Consider the following 17,206-nt stretch of genomic DNA (forward strand, 5'->3'; position numbering starts at 1 on the left):
CAGTAGCCTGGACATAGGGCAGAAGTTGAATCAGGAGTTAAAATTGGCATGTAGTAAAAGTAATGCTGTGGTTGTTATGGGAGATTTCAACATGCAGGTAGACTGGGAAAATCAGTTTGGTACTGGACCCCAAGATAGGGACTTTGTAGAGTGCCTTTGTGATGGATTCTTTGAACAGCTTGTATTGGAGCCTACCAGGGATGTCAGGGACTATAAAAATTAAAGCGAAGAAGTACAACGTAGCAAAGATGAGTGGGAAGCAAGAAGATTGAGTAATGTTTAAAGAACAACAGAAGATAACCAAAGAGACAATACGGGGAGAAAAGATGAGGTACGAAGGTAAGCTAGCCAAGAATATAAAGCAGGATAGTAAAAGCTTCTTTAGGTATGTGAAGAAGAAAAATATAGTTAAGACCAGATTTGGACCCTTGAAGACCGAAAAAGGTGAGTTTATTATGGGGAACAAGGAAATGGCAGATGAGTAGAACAGGTACTTTGGATCTGTCTTCACTAAGGAGGACACAAACAATCTTCCTGATATAGTAGTGGCCAGAGGATCTGGGGTGACAGAGTAACTGAAGGAAATCCACATTAGGCAGGAAATGGTGTTGGATAGACTGATGGGACTGAAGGCTGATAAATCCACAGGGCCTGATGGTTTGCATCCCAGGGTACTTAAGGAAGTGGCTCTAGAAATTGTGGATGCATTGGTGATAATTTTCTAATGTTCTATAGACTCAGGATCAGTTCCTATGGATTGGAGGGTAGCTAATGTTATCCCACTTTTTAATAAAGGCGCGAGAGAGAAAACAGGGAATTATAGACCAGTTAGCCTGACATCGGTGGTGGGGAAGATGCTGGACTCAATTATAAAAGACGAGATAGCCCGAACAATTGGATAGCAGTAACAGGATCAGTCCGAGTCAGCATGGATTTACGAAGGGGAATTCATGCTTGACTACTCTTCTGGAATTTTTTGCAGATGTAACTAGGAAAATGGACAAGGGAGAGCCAGTGGATGTAGTGTACCTGGACTTTCAGAAATAATTTGATAAGGTCCCACATAGGAGATTTAGTGGGCAAAATTAGAGCACATGGTATTGGGGGTAGAGTGCTGACATGGATAGAAAATTGGTTGGCAGACAGGAAACAAAGAGTAGGGATTAACGGGTCCTTTTCAGAATGGCAGGCAGTCACTAGTGGGGTACCACAAGGCTCGGTGCTGGGACCGCAGCTATTTACAATATACATCAATGATTTGGATGAAAGGATTCAAAGTAACATTAGCAAATTTGCAGATGACACAAAGCTGGGTGGCAGTGTGAACTGTGAGGAGGATGCTATGAGAATGCAGGGTGACTTGGATAGGTTGTGGGAGTGGGCAGATGCATAGCAGATGAAGTTTAATGCGAATAAATGTGAGTTTATCCACTTTGGTAGCAAAAACATGAAAGCAGATTACTATCTAAATGGTGTCAAGTTGGGAAAAGCGGAAGTACAACGGGATCTGGGGGTTCTTGCACATCAGTCTATGAAAGTAAGCATGCAGGTACGGCAGGCAGTGAAGAAAGCGAATGGCATGTTGGTGGGGGGGATGGTAGATGAGGGTTTTGTTGGTAGTTACAGAAGTTAGCAGATGCTTTGAAGATTTCCACCACTCCTTGAGAATCACTGCTAAAGCAACAGTGATCCACAATATGAAGGAGTGTCATCCATGTGCTCTGCCTATCTGAGCAGCCTGGATCATGGAAGCACCGACACAACTTAAAATTTCACCAAGGGAATGTGGATTTTTATCTTCATGATGTTAAGTAAATCTGGAATAAAAAGTCGGTATCAGTAATATCGAGCATATTGCAGGTCCATCACTGATTTTTCGCCACCCTCGATTCGAGAGCCTTTCTGCATTATCCATTTTGCTGGAACAAAAGAGATCATGTTCTCTGAGAGGAATTGAATGGTACTGGAATGGTCTGCCTAGTCCTCCATAGCGTCGAGATCTGCCTAGTCCTCCATAGCATCGAGATGCCGGCCCGCAAATTCAGCTTTGGAAGTCAGCTATGGGAACAGACTTTCCAGCTCTGGCAGGGCTGGTGTTCCAGAGCCTCGGCCACAGGGGGCAAATTCAACCCACTGGACGACCGCGGAAGATGGCTCTAGGAACAGATCTGCTGCCTCTGGCTAGGCTGGAGTTCCAGGTCCCTAGCTGCAGGGGAGAAATTCAACCATGGAAGCCGGATGAGTTTGAGATCGGTCGCCTAACCTGGCCGAGATGCCAAATTTCCAGAGGGGATTTCAAGGGCACTATTGTAATTTTTGTCTGGATTAAAGGAGGCGCCGGACCACCAGTTGCTGAAAATTGGTGGAGAACCTGTACTTGTTTGTGATTAAAAAATCTTGTTCATGCTCATAGTTCAAAAATAACTGTCCATCTTTATCCAAATCAACTGCTGTACAACCACAGACCCATAAATGTGGCTGATTCTTATTTTCCCTGAGCAAGCTGTTAAATACAGGAACAAGTAGGAATGGACTATAAATATAATCCTTGCTTATGACCACCTCAACCCATGAAAGAATAAATAAAGTACACATTCAGTGAGAACATGGATTCTCTACCAAAGTTCACAATTCCTGCTGATGTAGGATTTTGATATTGAGTTTACACAAAGAACAACATGCCACATGCACTCTTGTAAGTTAATGCATTTCACTACAATTTACAAATTTGACGCCTTTCTGCCTCCTTGGAAAATACCAGCCAGTCAATCATATAAGACTAATATGTTTGGGACATTTGTCAATTAAAGTGGGCTCTTAAGAGTCATAACAAGGTATTGGCAGAGGAAACTCTGATGGAGATCTGCAGCAGTCCTAGGTTATTTAACAATTCTGCATAAGCACTAAAACACCTAGTTTACAGGTGAGTGACAACCAACTCCTAACCATCAACATCACTATATAAATGTGAAGAATGGGTCAGCTTAGGATATCAATGAATCTCTGCTTTCTGGGTAGATCTTGAAAACAATATGTTGGACTGATTCAGCTCTATGAATTTGAAACATCCTTGCCCCACGAGATCTTATGCTATGTGGCAAGAACTATGCAATCACCCTAAACACAGAGCATGATAAATTTCACAAAGGAGGTTTTTTTTTTTTCCTGCATGTATTGAAGTACTGCAACTACTTGAATGCAATTTCCATATTTAGTATTGTGAACGCAGATTGCAAATGCAAATCAATTGTTTTGAAAGTAAAAATCAACTAGTCTGTATAATACCCATTAAAATATTTTTAAGCAAATGCTTAGAAATTAATGAACTGAACATAGCAACACAAAGCTCAGAGATATATGCAGTAAAACAGAGAAAAAGTCTGTTACTTTTAAGTTATTGCTTTGTAGATAAAAATAATTTGTGAATAGCTGCAGAAATGTTTACTATCATTGAGAAATGGATGAACTACATTTCCAAATCTACTGTTGAACTAGGCTTTAGTCCAAAGCTTGCAATTTTGTGGTTAGGGCTACAATCAAGAAGAGACTCCATCCGGAGATCATCTTCCATTTATTTCCACGGGGAACTGAGATGCCAACAAGAATGATATCTTCCATCTACTTGACACCCTTAATGCAGAAAATTTGTAAAAATGCTTTGAAACAGGATTAAAAAAAAGCAAAGGTGAAAAAATTAAGTAGGGGTCAGAACAGGAAGATATAGCAAATAATATGTTTTGTAATATATGCAATGGCAAAGTAAGTTAACTAAGAACAGAAAATGCTGGAAACACTCAGCAGGTCAGGATGCATCTATGGAAAGAGCAACAGTTTAAGTCAATAGACAATAGTTGCAGGAGTAGGCCATTCGGCCCTTCGAGCCAGCACCTCCATTCAATGTGATCATAGCTGGTCATCCACAATCAGTACCCCATTCCTGCCTTCTCCCTATATCCCCTGACTCCACTATCTTTAAGCGCCCTATCTAGCTCTCTCTTGAAAGTATCCAGAGAAACAGCCTCCACCTGAGGCAGAGAATTCCAGACTCACAACTCTCTCTGTGTGAAAAAGTGTTTCCTCATCTCTGTTCTAAAGTTAGAACTGGGAAAGAGAGAAAGTAAGTTAATTTTTAGATGAAGGAATAGATAGGACTACAAATACTGAGAATTTCTGACATTTTCTGTTTTTATTCAGAAATCTGGCATCTGCACTCTTTTACTGATTTTCATGAACTACATTGACTTTGAGAGAGCCATCAATCTCAAAATCTTTGATATTATTTCAAGCAACAATAACAATATTGGAAAATCCTCTCAGCTGAACTGTTTCTGAAGTACAGGCATTCCCCAACTTACGTAATATGCAACTTGCATAAACTCACACTCATGCAAGCAATTCTTTAAGCCCACTGTTTTATTTCCGAGTTGCGCATCTCAGTAGTCTTGGTAGCAGAGTGCTAATGTGCATGTGACAGTTTCTGCAAGCTAGTCAGCTGACTTTGTGGATATTCCCATGTGGTACTACACAATAAAAAGAGTAAATTTACGCTTGCACAGTGGCACTTGAGTTTTTGACTTCCATAATATCTGACTTAAATCGGGAAGCATCTATAATCGGAATACAAGCTGCATCATATTGCAAAACAGATTAATCGCAGGCCATAATATCCCCTCAGTATGTCTTGCCTATCTATTTCCCTTTCTTTGTAAATATGATATGCAAGCCTGAAATTCCTCCACTTTTGTTATTTGTAGAAAGGGAAAGAAGAGCTTCTCTGATTAGATGGTATAAGGTATTCAGCCAAATTAACAACTGCAGCCTCAAGAAAATCCTTTCATATCCAATGAATTCTTTAACATTATTTACATGATTAGCAATCATCTTCAGAAATTACTGAGCTCTGCTGTATAATTATGGCAATGTTGTAATCATCGTAATTCTATAAGATAAATGATCTCTTCCTGCAATACAGGAGGCAAAGAAAATAATACAAGATTACATTTATCCCCATTTCATCTTACATTTTTATCAATCATTCTGTTTATAATGACAATGATATCTTGCTACCTGTAAGACCAGCTGGACATCTACAGGAGTAGCTGTTGATATTATCTATGCAGGTGCCCACACCGCATGGATTTGATTTGCAGTCATCTACATTTTCTTGACAAAACTCCCCTTCAAAACCGACAGGACACACACAGTGGTATTCACCACTTCCTGGGGGGAAATTGATATCTGTGCCACATGTTCCGCCATTTATGCAGCCACACGATTTCACTGCAACCTAGGAAGAAAAATAAGGAACATTTGAAACAGTAGTCCATCACATTGTATACCATCCTACATACAAGAAGATTTTAAATGATTCCTGTGAATATACTGTGGGGTGTTACTGCTCCATGACCTTTGGCCAATTTACATTTTATAATTGGCAAACCAAATGGAAAAGCGTTTGTACCAATAAAAATTAAATAGTGCCGGTTTTGCTTGCTGTAACAATAATTAAAGCTCTATTGTCTGCCCTACAACTAATTAGTTATATGCTAATACCTTTGGTCCTCTTCATATCTCACCCATCTGGAGATCCACTCACCTCAAAGCAAGTTGCAGAGTACAATTTCATCACTACGGCAAGAGGTTTGTCAATCAATGTATCAGTAGAACCAGTAGAACCAGTAGAACAGAATTAATACAGAAAATATTTCATGCCTAATTAAGGTTGGAATTTTATTGCAAATAATGTAAAGTGACTACTTAAATATTTGGCACATTCATTATTACGCCATAATTATTTTTCCGTAAAGACAAACCTGTTGATTGCAATGTACACTAAACGTTGCACTTTATAATTCCATTCACTCTCTGAAGTAGTCATCACTTCATCTTTCTTCTCTTTGAATCCAAATGTGTTAACGAGGAATATGTACTGAAATTGGAGGGAAATTTCCATTCTGCATGTAATCAGCAACTCTAAAACTAAGTGTGCAGGGTTTTGAAAGTGTTCAAGTGTAAAGAGCTTATTGATGATCTGAAGTCATGAAAGATGCTGTAGTAAAACAAGTCTTTATTTCATTCAGAAGCTTTAACAGTTCTCCTGTTAGAGCCCCTGAGAACAAAACAGCCAATGTAATTACTTAAATATGTAGAGGCGAACAATTGGCCCAACTAACTGAAATTCTAAAGCATTATCGCATAAACAATTGTGGAAACTTCAGATGCACCAAGACTAATTTGGATTAAAGTGCCATGATCATTCATGTTGGTTTCACTTATGTGAATCATCTTGAAACAAACAATGTGACTATGTGGAAATTGAATATTTTTAAACAGTTTTAAAGCTCAATCTTCATAGAGGCACGAGGTGATCAATAGAGGTTAACTTACTAATACTACCATTTTATAGTTGGTAATCAAGTAAGTTTTGGCCAAATTCCTGTGGATATTTCATTGTAAAAATCACCCTGACACTCCCCCTTGTTATATTGCCTAAATTGATAGTGGAATTTCTCTTATTATCAGTTGTTTAAAAAGACAATATCACATCGTAGACTTGTGGATTTTGTAGGTTCATTGACCTCTGTAAATTGTCCCTAGTGTGTGCAAAAGTTGGAAAAACATAGAACTCATGTGAACAGTTGATCGATCAACAGTTTTTCAAGAGAGTTAGATTTAGCTCTTAGGGCTAAGGGAATCAAAGGATATGGAGGAAAAAGCCAGAACGGGGTACCAATTTTAAACGATCAGCCATGATCATATTGAATGGCGGTGCTGGCTCGAAGGGTCGAATGGCCTACTCCTGCACCTGTTTTCTATGTTTCTATGATAGTGTGTGGATTTACATGTCAAAAAGACCTGTTTCCATGCTGTATCCTTCAATCTGCCAATCAATTTATTGAGGTACAGTGAAAAAGTTTTGTACACCATCAATCATCCGTAAATCTTCCATACGTGATTACAATAGACAATACGTACAGGAGTAAGCCATTCGGCCCTTTGAGCCAGCACCGCCACTCAATGTGATCATGGCTGATCATCCCCAATCAGTACCCCGTTCCTGCCTTCTCTCCTTAATCCCCCGACTCCCCTATTTTTAAGAGCCCTATCTAGCTCTCTCTTGAAAGCATCCAGAGAACCTGCCTCCACCGCCCGCTGAGGCAGATAATTCCACAGACTCACCACTCTCTGTGAGAAAAAGTGTTTCCTCATCTCCGTTCTAAATGGCTTACTCCTTATTCTTAAACTGTGGTCCCTGGTTCTGGACTCCCCCAACATCGGGAACATGTTTCCTGCCTCTAACGTGTCCAAACCCTTAACAATCTTATATGATTAAATGAGATACCCTCTCATCCTTCTAAACTCAAGAGTATACAAGTCCAGCTGCTCCATTCTCTCAGCATATGACAGTCCCGCCATATCGGGAATTAACCTTGTAAACCTATGCTGCAGTACCGCAATAGCAAGAATGTCCTTCCTCAAATTAGGGAACCAAAACTGCACACAATTCCCCAGGTGTGGTCTCACTAGGGCTCTGTACAACTGCAGAAGGACCTCTTTGCTCCTATATTCGATTCCTCTTGTTATAAAGGCCAACATGCCGTTCGTTTTCTTCACTGCCTGCTGTACCTGCATGCTTACTTTCATAGACTGATGAACAAGGACCCCCAGATCCCGTTGTACTTCCTCTTTTCCCAACTTACATAGTAATCTGCCTTTCTGTTTTTGCTACCAAAGTGGATAACCTCACATTTATCCACATTAAACTTCATCTGCCATTCATCTGCCCACTCCCCCAACCTGTCCAAGTCACCCTGCATTCTCATAGCATCCTCCTCACAGTTTACACTGCTCCCAGCGTTGTGTCATCTGCAAATTTACCAATGTTACTTTGAATCCCTTCATCCAAATCATTGATGTATGTTGTAAATATAGCCCCAGCACTGAGCCTTGCAGTACCCCAATAGTCACTGCCTGCCATTCTGAAAGGGACCTGTTAATCCCTACTCTTTGTTTCCTGTCTGCCAACCACTTCTCTATCCATGTCAGCACTCTACCCCCAATGCAAAAGAACCAGAGTGCAAATATAGTATTACAGATAAAGTGCAGATAAAAATAAGTGTAGGGCCATCTATGAGACAGGTTGAGAGATTCAGAATGCATCATTAGTTTATAAGATAAGAGATATGTGACATTGTGGATTGACATTCTGTATCCTCTAGCAGTTTGTTTTCCGATCTTGATGGCAATTATTTAAGCTGTTTAAAATGCACCTGGAGAGTTGATGCACTGTACTTGTAGAATGTACACACTGTGGATGCAGATATGTTGCAGAAGAGGCTTATCAGGAGAGAGAGAGACTCAACACAGAGCACCCATCCTCTGACATAATTTTTCTGCCTGGTCTTTTTAAACCTCAGGCCAATGCTAAAATGTTGATAGCAGGAAATACTGTGATAGCAAAGCCCATCGCATCTCTGTCCACGCCTGAATGTTAACAAGGTGTTGTTGCAAGCACATATATACCAGATGAATAATTGCGATGATGCAAATGTAACTGAATATTTTGTAATCAGCAGTTGAAATACATATTTTTGATGTAATGATGGAGTGAAATGCATGAGCAAATCATCTGGAGATATTGAGGTGAAAGACACTGGTATAAAAAAACTACTGAAACAAGGTCCATGGTTTGAAATGGCTGGTCTCATACAACAACAACACCAACCTCTTCCTTTGTGTCTAAAGTTTATTGTAGAATTCAATTTCATCTGTTAGTTTGAAGGTCGATTTGGTCATAGAAACATAGAAACATAGAAATTAGGTGTAGGAGTAGGCCATTCGGCCCTTCGAGCCTGCATCGCCATTTAATATGATCATGGCTGATCATCCAACTCAGTATCCCGTACCTGCCTTCTCTCCATACCCCCTGATCCCCTTGGCCACAAGGGCCACATCTAACTCCCTCTTAAATATAGCCAATGAACTGGTCCTCAACTACCCTCTGTGGCAGAGAGTTCCAGAGATTCACCACTCTCTGTGTGAAAAAAGTTCTCCTCATCTCGGTTTTAAAGGATTTCCCCCTTATCCTTAAGCTGTGACCCCTTGTCCTGGACTTCCCCAACATCGGGAACAATCTTCCTGCATCTAGCCTGTCCAACCCCTTAAGAATTTTGTAAGTTTCTATAAGATCCCCTCTCAATCTCCTAAATTCTAGAGAGTATAAACCAAGTCTATCCAGTCTTTCTTCATAAGACAGTCTTGACATCCCTGACATCAAATGTTACCTTAATGTTACCTTGTTAGTTACTCCCACCTAACCTCTTGCATTCAACTGTTTTGTCTATGTTTGGAGCAAAACTTCCAGGAAGTCTCAAGCCAACTATTTCTGGCAAATTTAATGGTGATCAGATTATTGGTCAGCAGGTGTCCTTTCATAGTCCTGATGATAATGTCTCCCATCACTTTGCTGGTGATTGAGATCAAAATGATGGGGCATTAGTTAGCCTGAACAGAGTTGCTCGGTTTGTTTTTGTGTTCATGTGTTCATCGGCTGGTGGAGGAAAGGCAGTAGATAGGCACCAGTCAGCTTCCTTGCTTATAGCAGACTGGATGCCATGTGATTTCATGTGGTCTGGAAACTGTGCTGAAGAATTACATTGACTTGACAGTATGATAGGTTTCCTAATTCAGGAACAAATCCACAGATGATCGTAAGATGAAAATCTGCCTGATTTTATTCTGATATGTTGCATCGTAATGTAACAAAATAAATAACTAGGCCATTTCAGGAATGAGTTAAGACCAAAGTGCACTGTTTGGGTTTACAATCATACCTAGCCCAGAGTGAGTAATTATCTGAAGGACACAGCAAACCAAGTGGGTTTTGCAACTATCCAATAATTTCATGATTACCATAATTAGTACTAGCTTTTTATTTTAGATTATACACTCCATGGATAAAAAAAAATCCAACCTCTCCAAAAAATCCAACCATCCAAATTCTCCTTATACAAAACAATACTCTAAATGTGGCCTTACCAATATCTTGTAGAGCTGTAACATGCCTTCCCAATTCCATGACTACTGAAGGCAACTATGCCACACAACCTCTTCAGCACCTTATCTATCAGTGTAGCTACTTTCATGGAACTCTGCACCTGTGCCCTGAGGTTTATCTGACTGTAATTCTCCCTAGGGTGTTCCCATTTACTGTGCAAATATTGCCCTGATTTATCTTACCAAAATGTAACATCTCGTATTTATCTGAATTATTTAACTCCATCTGCCATTCCACAGCCCACTGACCCAATTGATCAAAACCCTTTTCTAATGTTAAACAACCTTAATTCTCCACTACAACACCAATTTTAGTGTCATCAACAAAATTACTGACCATGCCACCTATATTTACATCCAAATCATTAATATGAATAACATATGTGCCACACCTCTTGTTACAGCCCTTATGTCTGAAAAACAACACTCTACCACCACCCTCTATCTCCTCTTGGCTAGCTTGCCCTGGATCCCATGTGATCCAACCTTACAGACCATCCCACTGTGCAGTATTCTGTCTAAAGCCTTGCTAAAGTCCATGTAGACAACATCTCCCACCATTTCTTCCTGAACCTTCTTGGCCACTTCTTCAAAAAATGTAATCAAATTGATGAGGCACTACTTCCCACACATAAATCCATGCTGACTATTCATAATCAGTCCTTCATATTCAAAATTTATTTAGATCCCGTCTTTCAGAAACCCCTTCATTAACGTGTTAGGTCACTGGTCTGCAATTTTCATTTGTAAATGGTGCCAAAATAAGGTGACCTGTGCAAGAATTTGGCTCTGCATTGCATACGTGACAATAAAATACCATTGTTCATTGACCAAGCTTATACTTATACACTTTATAACCATATAACCATATAACAATTACTGCATGGAAACAGGCCATCTCGACCCTTCTAGTCCGTGCCAAACACGTATTCTCCCCTAGTCCCATATACCTGCGCTCAGACCATAACCCTCCATTCCTTCCCCGTCCATATAACTATCCAATTTATTTTTAAATAATAAAAACAAACCTGTCTCCACCACCTTCACTGGAAGCTCATTCCACACAGCCACCACTCTCTGAGTAAAGAAGTTCCCCCTCATGTTACCCCTAAACATCTGTCCCTTAATTCTCAAGTCATGTCCCCTTGTTTGAATCTTCCCTACTCTCAGTGGGAAAAGCTTATCCACGTCAACTCTGTCTATCCCTCTCATCATTTTAAAGACCTCTATCAAGTCCCTCCTTAGCCTTCTGCGCTCCAAAGAATAAAGCCCTAACTTGTTCAACCTTTCTCTGTAACTTAGTTGCTGAAACCCAGGCAACATTCTAGTAAATTTCCTCTGTACTCTCTCTATTTTGTTGACATCCTTCCTATAATTTAGGCGACCAAAATTGTACACCATACTCCAGAATGGGCCTCACCAATGCCTTGTACAATTTTAACATTACATCCCAACTTCTATACTCAATGCTCTGATTTATAAAGGCCAGCACACCAAAAGCTTTCTTTACCACCCTATCTACATGAGATTCCACTTTCAGGGAACTGTGCACAGTTATTCCCAGATCCCTCTGTTCACCTGCATTCTTCAATTCCCTACCATTTACCATGTACGTCCTATTTTGATTTGTCCTGCCAAGATGTAGCATCTCACACTTATCAGCATTAAACTCCATCTGCCATCTTTCAGCCCACTCTTCCAACTGGCATTTCATAAATAGAACCACAATATGAGCCATCCTCCAGTCTTCTGGAAACTATCAATGACTATCAATGATACAAATATCTCTGGTAGTGGCCTTGCAATTTTCCCCAGATTTCCCACAATGTTCAAGAATACACTTGATCAGGTCCCAGGGATTTATGCGTTCTAAGACCACTAGAGGTGATCTTATAGAGGTTTGCAAAATCATGAGGGAGATTGATAAGGTGAATAACCACCATCTGTCCCCCAGATCTAAAACTAGAAATTTAAGGTGAGATGGAATGGAACCCAAGGGGCAAGCTTTTCCACACACAGGGTCTGTAGTATACATGAAATGAGCTGCCATTGGAAGTGGAGGATATGGATATAATTATGAAACATAACAAAATTGCCAGCAAATCCGCCATGATGGAAATTCCCAATCTACCATGATGGAATGTAAACTTGCATCTCCAGTTACGTCATTGACTTTACTAATCCATAAAAAGTGTTGCATAAGTACCTTACTACCTTTCCCTATAAATGTATGTCCCTCTATAATAGGTCCATTATTCAAGCAAACTTAAACTAAAACATAAATTCTCATTAATATATTTTAAATATAAAACAATGCTTTCAAAAAAGGGAAGGGCACCCTTAGCAGTTCTGATTAAAATAAAACCATTGTGTAGTGGACTTAGATCCTACTAATTTTAAAAGAACCTTGTCTTGCAAGAAGTCCTGAATGAACCTTTACTGATTTGAATGGACCAAAATCAGGCACTCAAACATTAGCTTCCTGGCAGACGATTAGATTAAAATTATAGCTAATTTACTCTCGCATTATAGATCAGCATGAGTGTCTCCACACAAAATTTGAGCACAGAGACTTTTATATTCTGTTGTGTTGAAACCTTTGCTTAAGCATTCAAAACACATACGAAGCTGAGGAATTTAGTGTGATGAACCTTGCTGGGAAATGCCAGCAGCCACAGCTGAATTGCCAACATTTATCCCCCGTGAAGTTCTCGAGTCCCAAGTAAACAGCAAGTCCTCAATGTGTTGGCTGAACTAAGCAATGGTTTCCCTGCTGTGCTCCAAATTTGGATTTCTCATGGAGTCCTGTAGCACATCACCTACATCAAGCAATTTCACAGCAGTTTTGGGGAATTTATTTACTGAACCTACACCAGGGTAAACCTGACAGCTGGAGACCAAGTTTATTCATATTAATGGGGTGGTACAGATGTGAAGGTAATGTATATTTTATGGAATTAATTCAGTTTGCTGTAATGATTTTATATACTCAAAGTGAATAAATTAGATTTAATTGTGATCTCATTAATAACTTAAAAAAAGTTAATTTCTTAATTGATTTTTGAAAGTTTATGAATGTCTGCAAATATCAAAGTCTTTGTGAACCATTCAAAATCTTTCACTGTCAGAGCTTGAGTGTGATTTATTTCATTGTCCATGTTACTTTTTCATGGCAAGAGGGCTTGCACTCTGCACTTCATGTGATGGTGTTACCCCATCATACATGACCCAGCTGCCACACAGGCCCCTGCCTTCCTGAAATAGGCGGTATTTTGGGGACATCGGCTTATCTGGAACAGGGAAGTCTCTAAGGAGTACAAATATTAGTGGTCAGACCAGGTTGTTCATCACTTGCAGTTCTATTATGTATTTCTATTGTCCAAATTCAGAATGTAGGCATCATTTGAAGCCCAGAACTTGGTGACCATTCCAAATTGACTGATAGGAATAGGGGGGTGGGGGGAGAAAGCTGGAGAAAAAAAAGAGGTGGGGGGAGACGAAGCCCGGCAAGTAATGGCTAGATACAGTGGATGGAGGGATTGGTTAAATGTTGTTGCATGCCAAGGATAGTCAGATATTTATGAATGAAAACTGACTTCAATGGAAATATACAATAGCAAAGCAATATACAATAGCAAATCAGTAAGTATCCATGGAAATAGTTAAATTTCACATTGAAGATCCTTCAAGGAATGTGTAATATTCTACATACAGAAGGGCACAATTCTCCAACAAATGTATTTCCACAAAGAGATAGAAAAAATAGTAAGACAACGAGATACACATGCAAGCCCAGTGGCATTTACTAACTTGCATCATTGCCCTACCTCTTCTCAATTCACAACGTCAGAACTTTATCAGCATATCGTTGTTGTGTGGTATTTCAATGGAGTTTCAGAAGGCATAAACCAAATTATTTTCTCAAGTGTTTGTCATTAAAATAATTTGATTTGATGAGCCAGTACACGATAAGTAGGGAAGTTTATCATAAATATTTTGAACAATCAATAAAAATATGCATGATTTTGCATTTAAATGTATTGGACTCACCTGAACAGAATATGTGCTTTGTGCATTACACTCATCAGACACGGTAAAGTCAAATCTGCCTGAATTTTGGGAATTCACTTTCCAGATCAGAAGTCCAGCAGGTAACAGACTGGCATTCTCTGGTGCAGACTCCAGTGAGAATAGTACAGCTGACCCTTCTGGATCCACTGCTGTGAACTGGTACACAAAATTTTCACCGAAAAATGTCTGGAGCTTGGTGGTAGACTCTTGATAAATTGGTGGTTGATTGTCTTCATGGAATAAAAAGCAAAAACATTGGTAGTAAATCCAATAAAACATTTAGCTTTTGCAGTTTTCCTTCCTGCACAGCAATGCCAAAATACAATAGTAGTGCCCTAATGTGTATGTTACATTGTCACTGCTCCAAACACCAGTCATGAACCCACCATTACAAACTTCACCCATGACCTTGCTATTGAATAGATGTTTTCATGTTCATGTATCTGGTGGCGCAACTCTGGGGAAAAGAGAGGGCCATTGGTCAGATACAATATTGGCCTTGGGGCTTGCTTGATGGAGAACAGAGTAAGAAAACAGTTATGTGGCTATGAAAGCCATAAAGTTGAATAAACCACTTTGGAGAATTAGTGATTGGGTCCTCAGAGTTCTTTCGATAAGAGACCTCTGGTGATAGTTGGTTTGGGGTCAGTGTCAACAACTAGGGATATAGTGTTGAAGTGGTGGGCAGATGTGAGAATTTAAGGATAACGGACAAGTATGAAATTTAGTGAACTCATGCTTCGGTCCCTCACCATTAAAAAGGCTAATGACATTCATTTTGGGGACATGAGCTAATTTCACCAACATGTTCCAAGGAAGCCATGCATGGAAAATTATATCTTTTGACATGATCACATCAAATTTACAACAACACATATCAGTAAATACATGGAATTTCTGAAATAATGTAAAATAACTTCAAAATAGTCATTATGGAATAAAAATTTGTGGGAGGAACCACTTCAATTGTGTGGTGCTGAAATAAACAGTGCTGAGCAATCTAATTTTTTGACATGAGTTACTTAATGAAATTCAGGGTCTTTGGATATAAACTTACTTTCATTAATAGACCAGGTGAACTTGGATATGTTTGGGTTGCACAGCAAACAAAGGCTTGTTGGATTTAGGTCTCCTTCCCCATAACACAGTCCACCTATATTGCACGTTTTTTCCTATGAAAACAAATCAATTCCATTTGCCGAAATAAGGGTTATTGAAAAAATGACTTCTGAATTTGATTATGATTAAAACAATTAACAAGTACACGCATAAAGCTATTACATGTATTAAGGGAGAATTAATTTTTGGATACTTACACTAAAATTAGGTAAAGGTGATAGCTGGCTGTAAGTCAATAGTCTGGAGTATTGGTCAACCTGAGGAGCACCTGGGACACAATATTCTGGACAGGTCAACCTGAGACACAATATTCTGGAGTAACTCAGACAGCATCTCTGGGGAACATAGATAGATGACATTTCAGGTCGAGACCCTTCATCATCCATGTTCTCCAGAGATGTTGCCTGACTTGCTGAGTTACTCCAGCACTTTGTATCTTTTTACCCCATTAGCCAGCATCTGCAGTTCCTTGTTTAGCCAATACTCTTAGTTTATTTTGCTACAAGTGACCAAATATGTATTTTCTTGATCCAATCATGTTTGCAGTTTTGTGCTCTTTGGGTCCATTTTATCTTGGTAAATATAACTTTCCGTAAGTTTAACAATTTAAAAGTTCAATGTTATTTGAGCATTTCCCATTGTTATTTGTTCTTCATATATTTTTATAAGTGGCTTACACTTTATGACCACAGGCCATTACTACTTGTTTTTATTGTTTTTATTGGATTAAGCACCTGAATCTTCTCAATTTAATCTTTTCAATATCTACAGTACATTAATAATGCCATTAAACTATATGAATTGTGCCATGTTTACTGATGTATCATATTTAAAATAAATGACAATGACATTTCATTAGTCCATATTTGTTGATTTGTTGATTATATTTGTAAAATCACCAATATGACACATGGCATATTCATTATTCCACTATTTAGTCTGATTTGAAGGGTTTAGGCCCGAAACGTTGCCTATTTCCTTCACTCAATAGATGCTGCTACATGGCTTATCCTACATTCTGTGTAACCCTCTTTAGATTCTGGAGTAGTTCCTGAGTACTGGAGGGTAGCTAATGTAACCCCACTTTTTAAAAAGGGAGGGAGAGAGAAAACGGGGAATTACAGACCAGTTAGTCTAACATCGGTGGTGGGGAAAATTCTAGAGTCAGTTATTAAAGATGGGATAGCAGCACATTTGGAAAGTGGTGAATTCATTGGACAAAGTCAGCATGGATTTATGAAAGGTAAATCATGTCAGATGAATCTTATAGAATTTTTCGAGGATGTAACTAGTAGAATGGATAAGGGAGAACCAGTGGATGTGTTATATCTGGACTTTCAGAAGGCTTTCGACAAGGTCCCACATTAGAGATTAATATACAAACCTAAAGCATACGGTATTGGGGGTTCAGTATTGATGTGGATAGAGAACTGGCTGGCAGACAGGAAGCAAAGAGTAGGAGTAAACAGGTCGTTTTCAGAATGGCAGGCAGTGACTAGTGGGGTACCGCAAGGCTCAGTGCTAGAACCCCAGCTATTTACAATATATATTAATGATCTGGATGAGGGAATTGAATGCAACATCCCCAAGTTTGCGGATGACATGAAGCTGGGGGGCAGTGTTAGCTGTGAGGAGGATGCTAGGAGGCTGCAAGTTGACTTGGATGGGTTGGGTGAGTGGGCAAATGCATGGCAGATGCAGTGTAATGTGGATAAATGTGAGGTTATCCACTTTGGTGGCAAAAACAGGAAAGTAGACTATTATATGAATGGTGGCCGATTAGGAAAAGGGGAGATGAAACGAGACCTGGATGTCATGGCACACCAGTCATTGAAAGTAGGAATGCAGGTGCAGCAGGCAGTGAAGAAAGCAAATGGTATGTTAGCATTCATAGCAAAAGGATTTGAGTATAAGAGCAGGGAGGTTCTACTGCAGTTGTACAGGGTCTTGGTGAGACCAC

General features: G+C 39.5%; 1 protein-coding gene across 2 annotated transcripts in view; it reads right to left on the reverse strand.

Annotated features, from left to right (window-relative positions):
• Positions 1-17,206, reverse strand: part of si:ch211-246m6.5 (von Willebrand factor D and EGF domain-containing protein) — a 214,414-nt gene that overhangs the window by 71,298 nt on the left and 125,910 nt on the right. For both annotated transcript variants that reach the window (XM_055638663.1, XM_055638664.1), the window contains 3 exons: positions 15,185-15,299; positions 14,107-14,357; positions 5,068-5,287 (listed from right to left, as the gene is read on the reverse strand). In XM_055638663.1, coding sequence (XP_055494638.1) covers positions 5,068-5,287; positions 14,107-14,357; positions 15,185-15,299 — 586 coding nt within the window. The remainder of the gene's footprint in view (positions 1-5,067; positions 5,288-14,106; positions 14,358-15,184; positions 15,300-17,206) is intronic.

This window comes from Leucoraja erinacea, chromosome 7 (genome assembly GCF_028641065.1).
Source record: "Leucoraja erinacea ecotype New England chromosome 7, Leri_hhj_1, whole genome shotgun sequence".
NCBI classification, from domain to species: Eukaryota; Metazoa; Chordata; class Chondrichthyes; order Rajiformes; family Rajidae; genus Leucoraja; species Leucoraja erinaceus.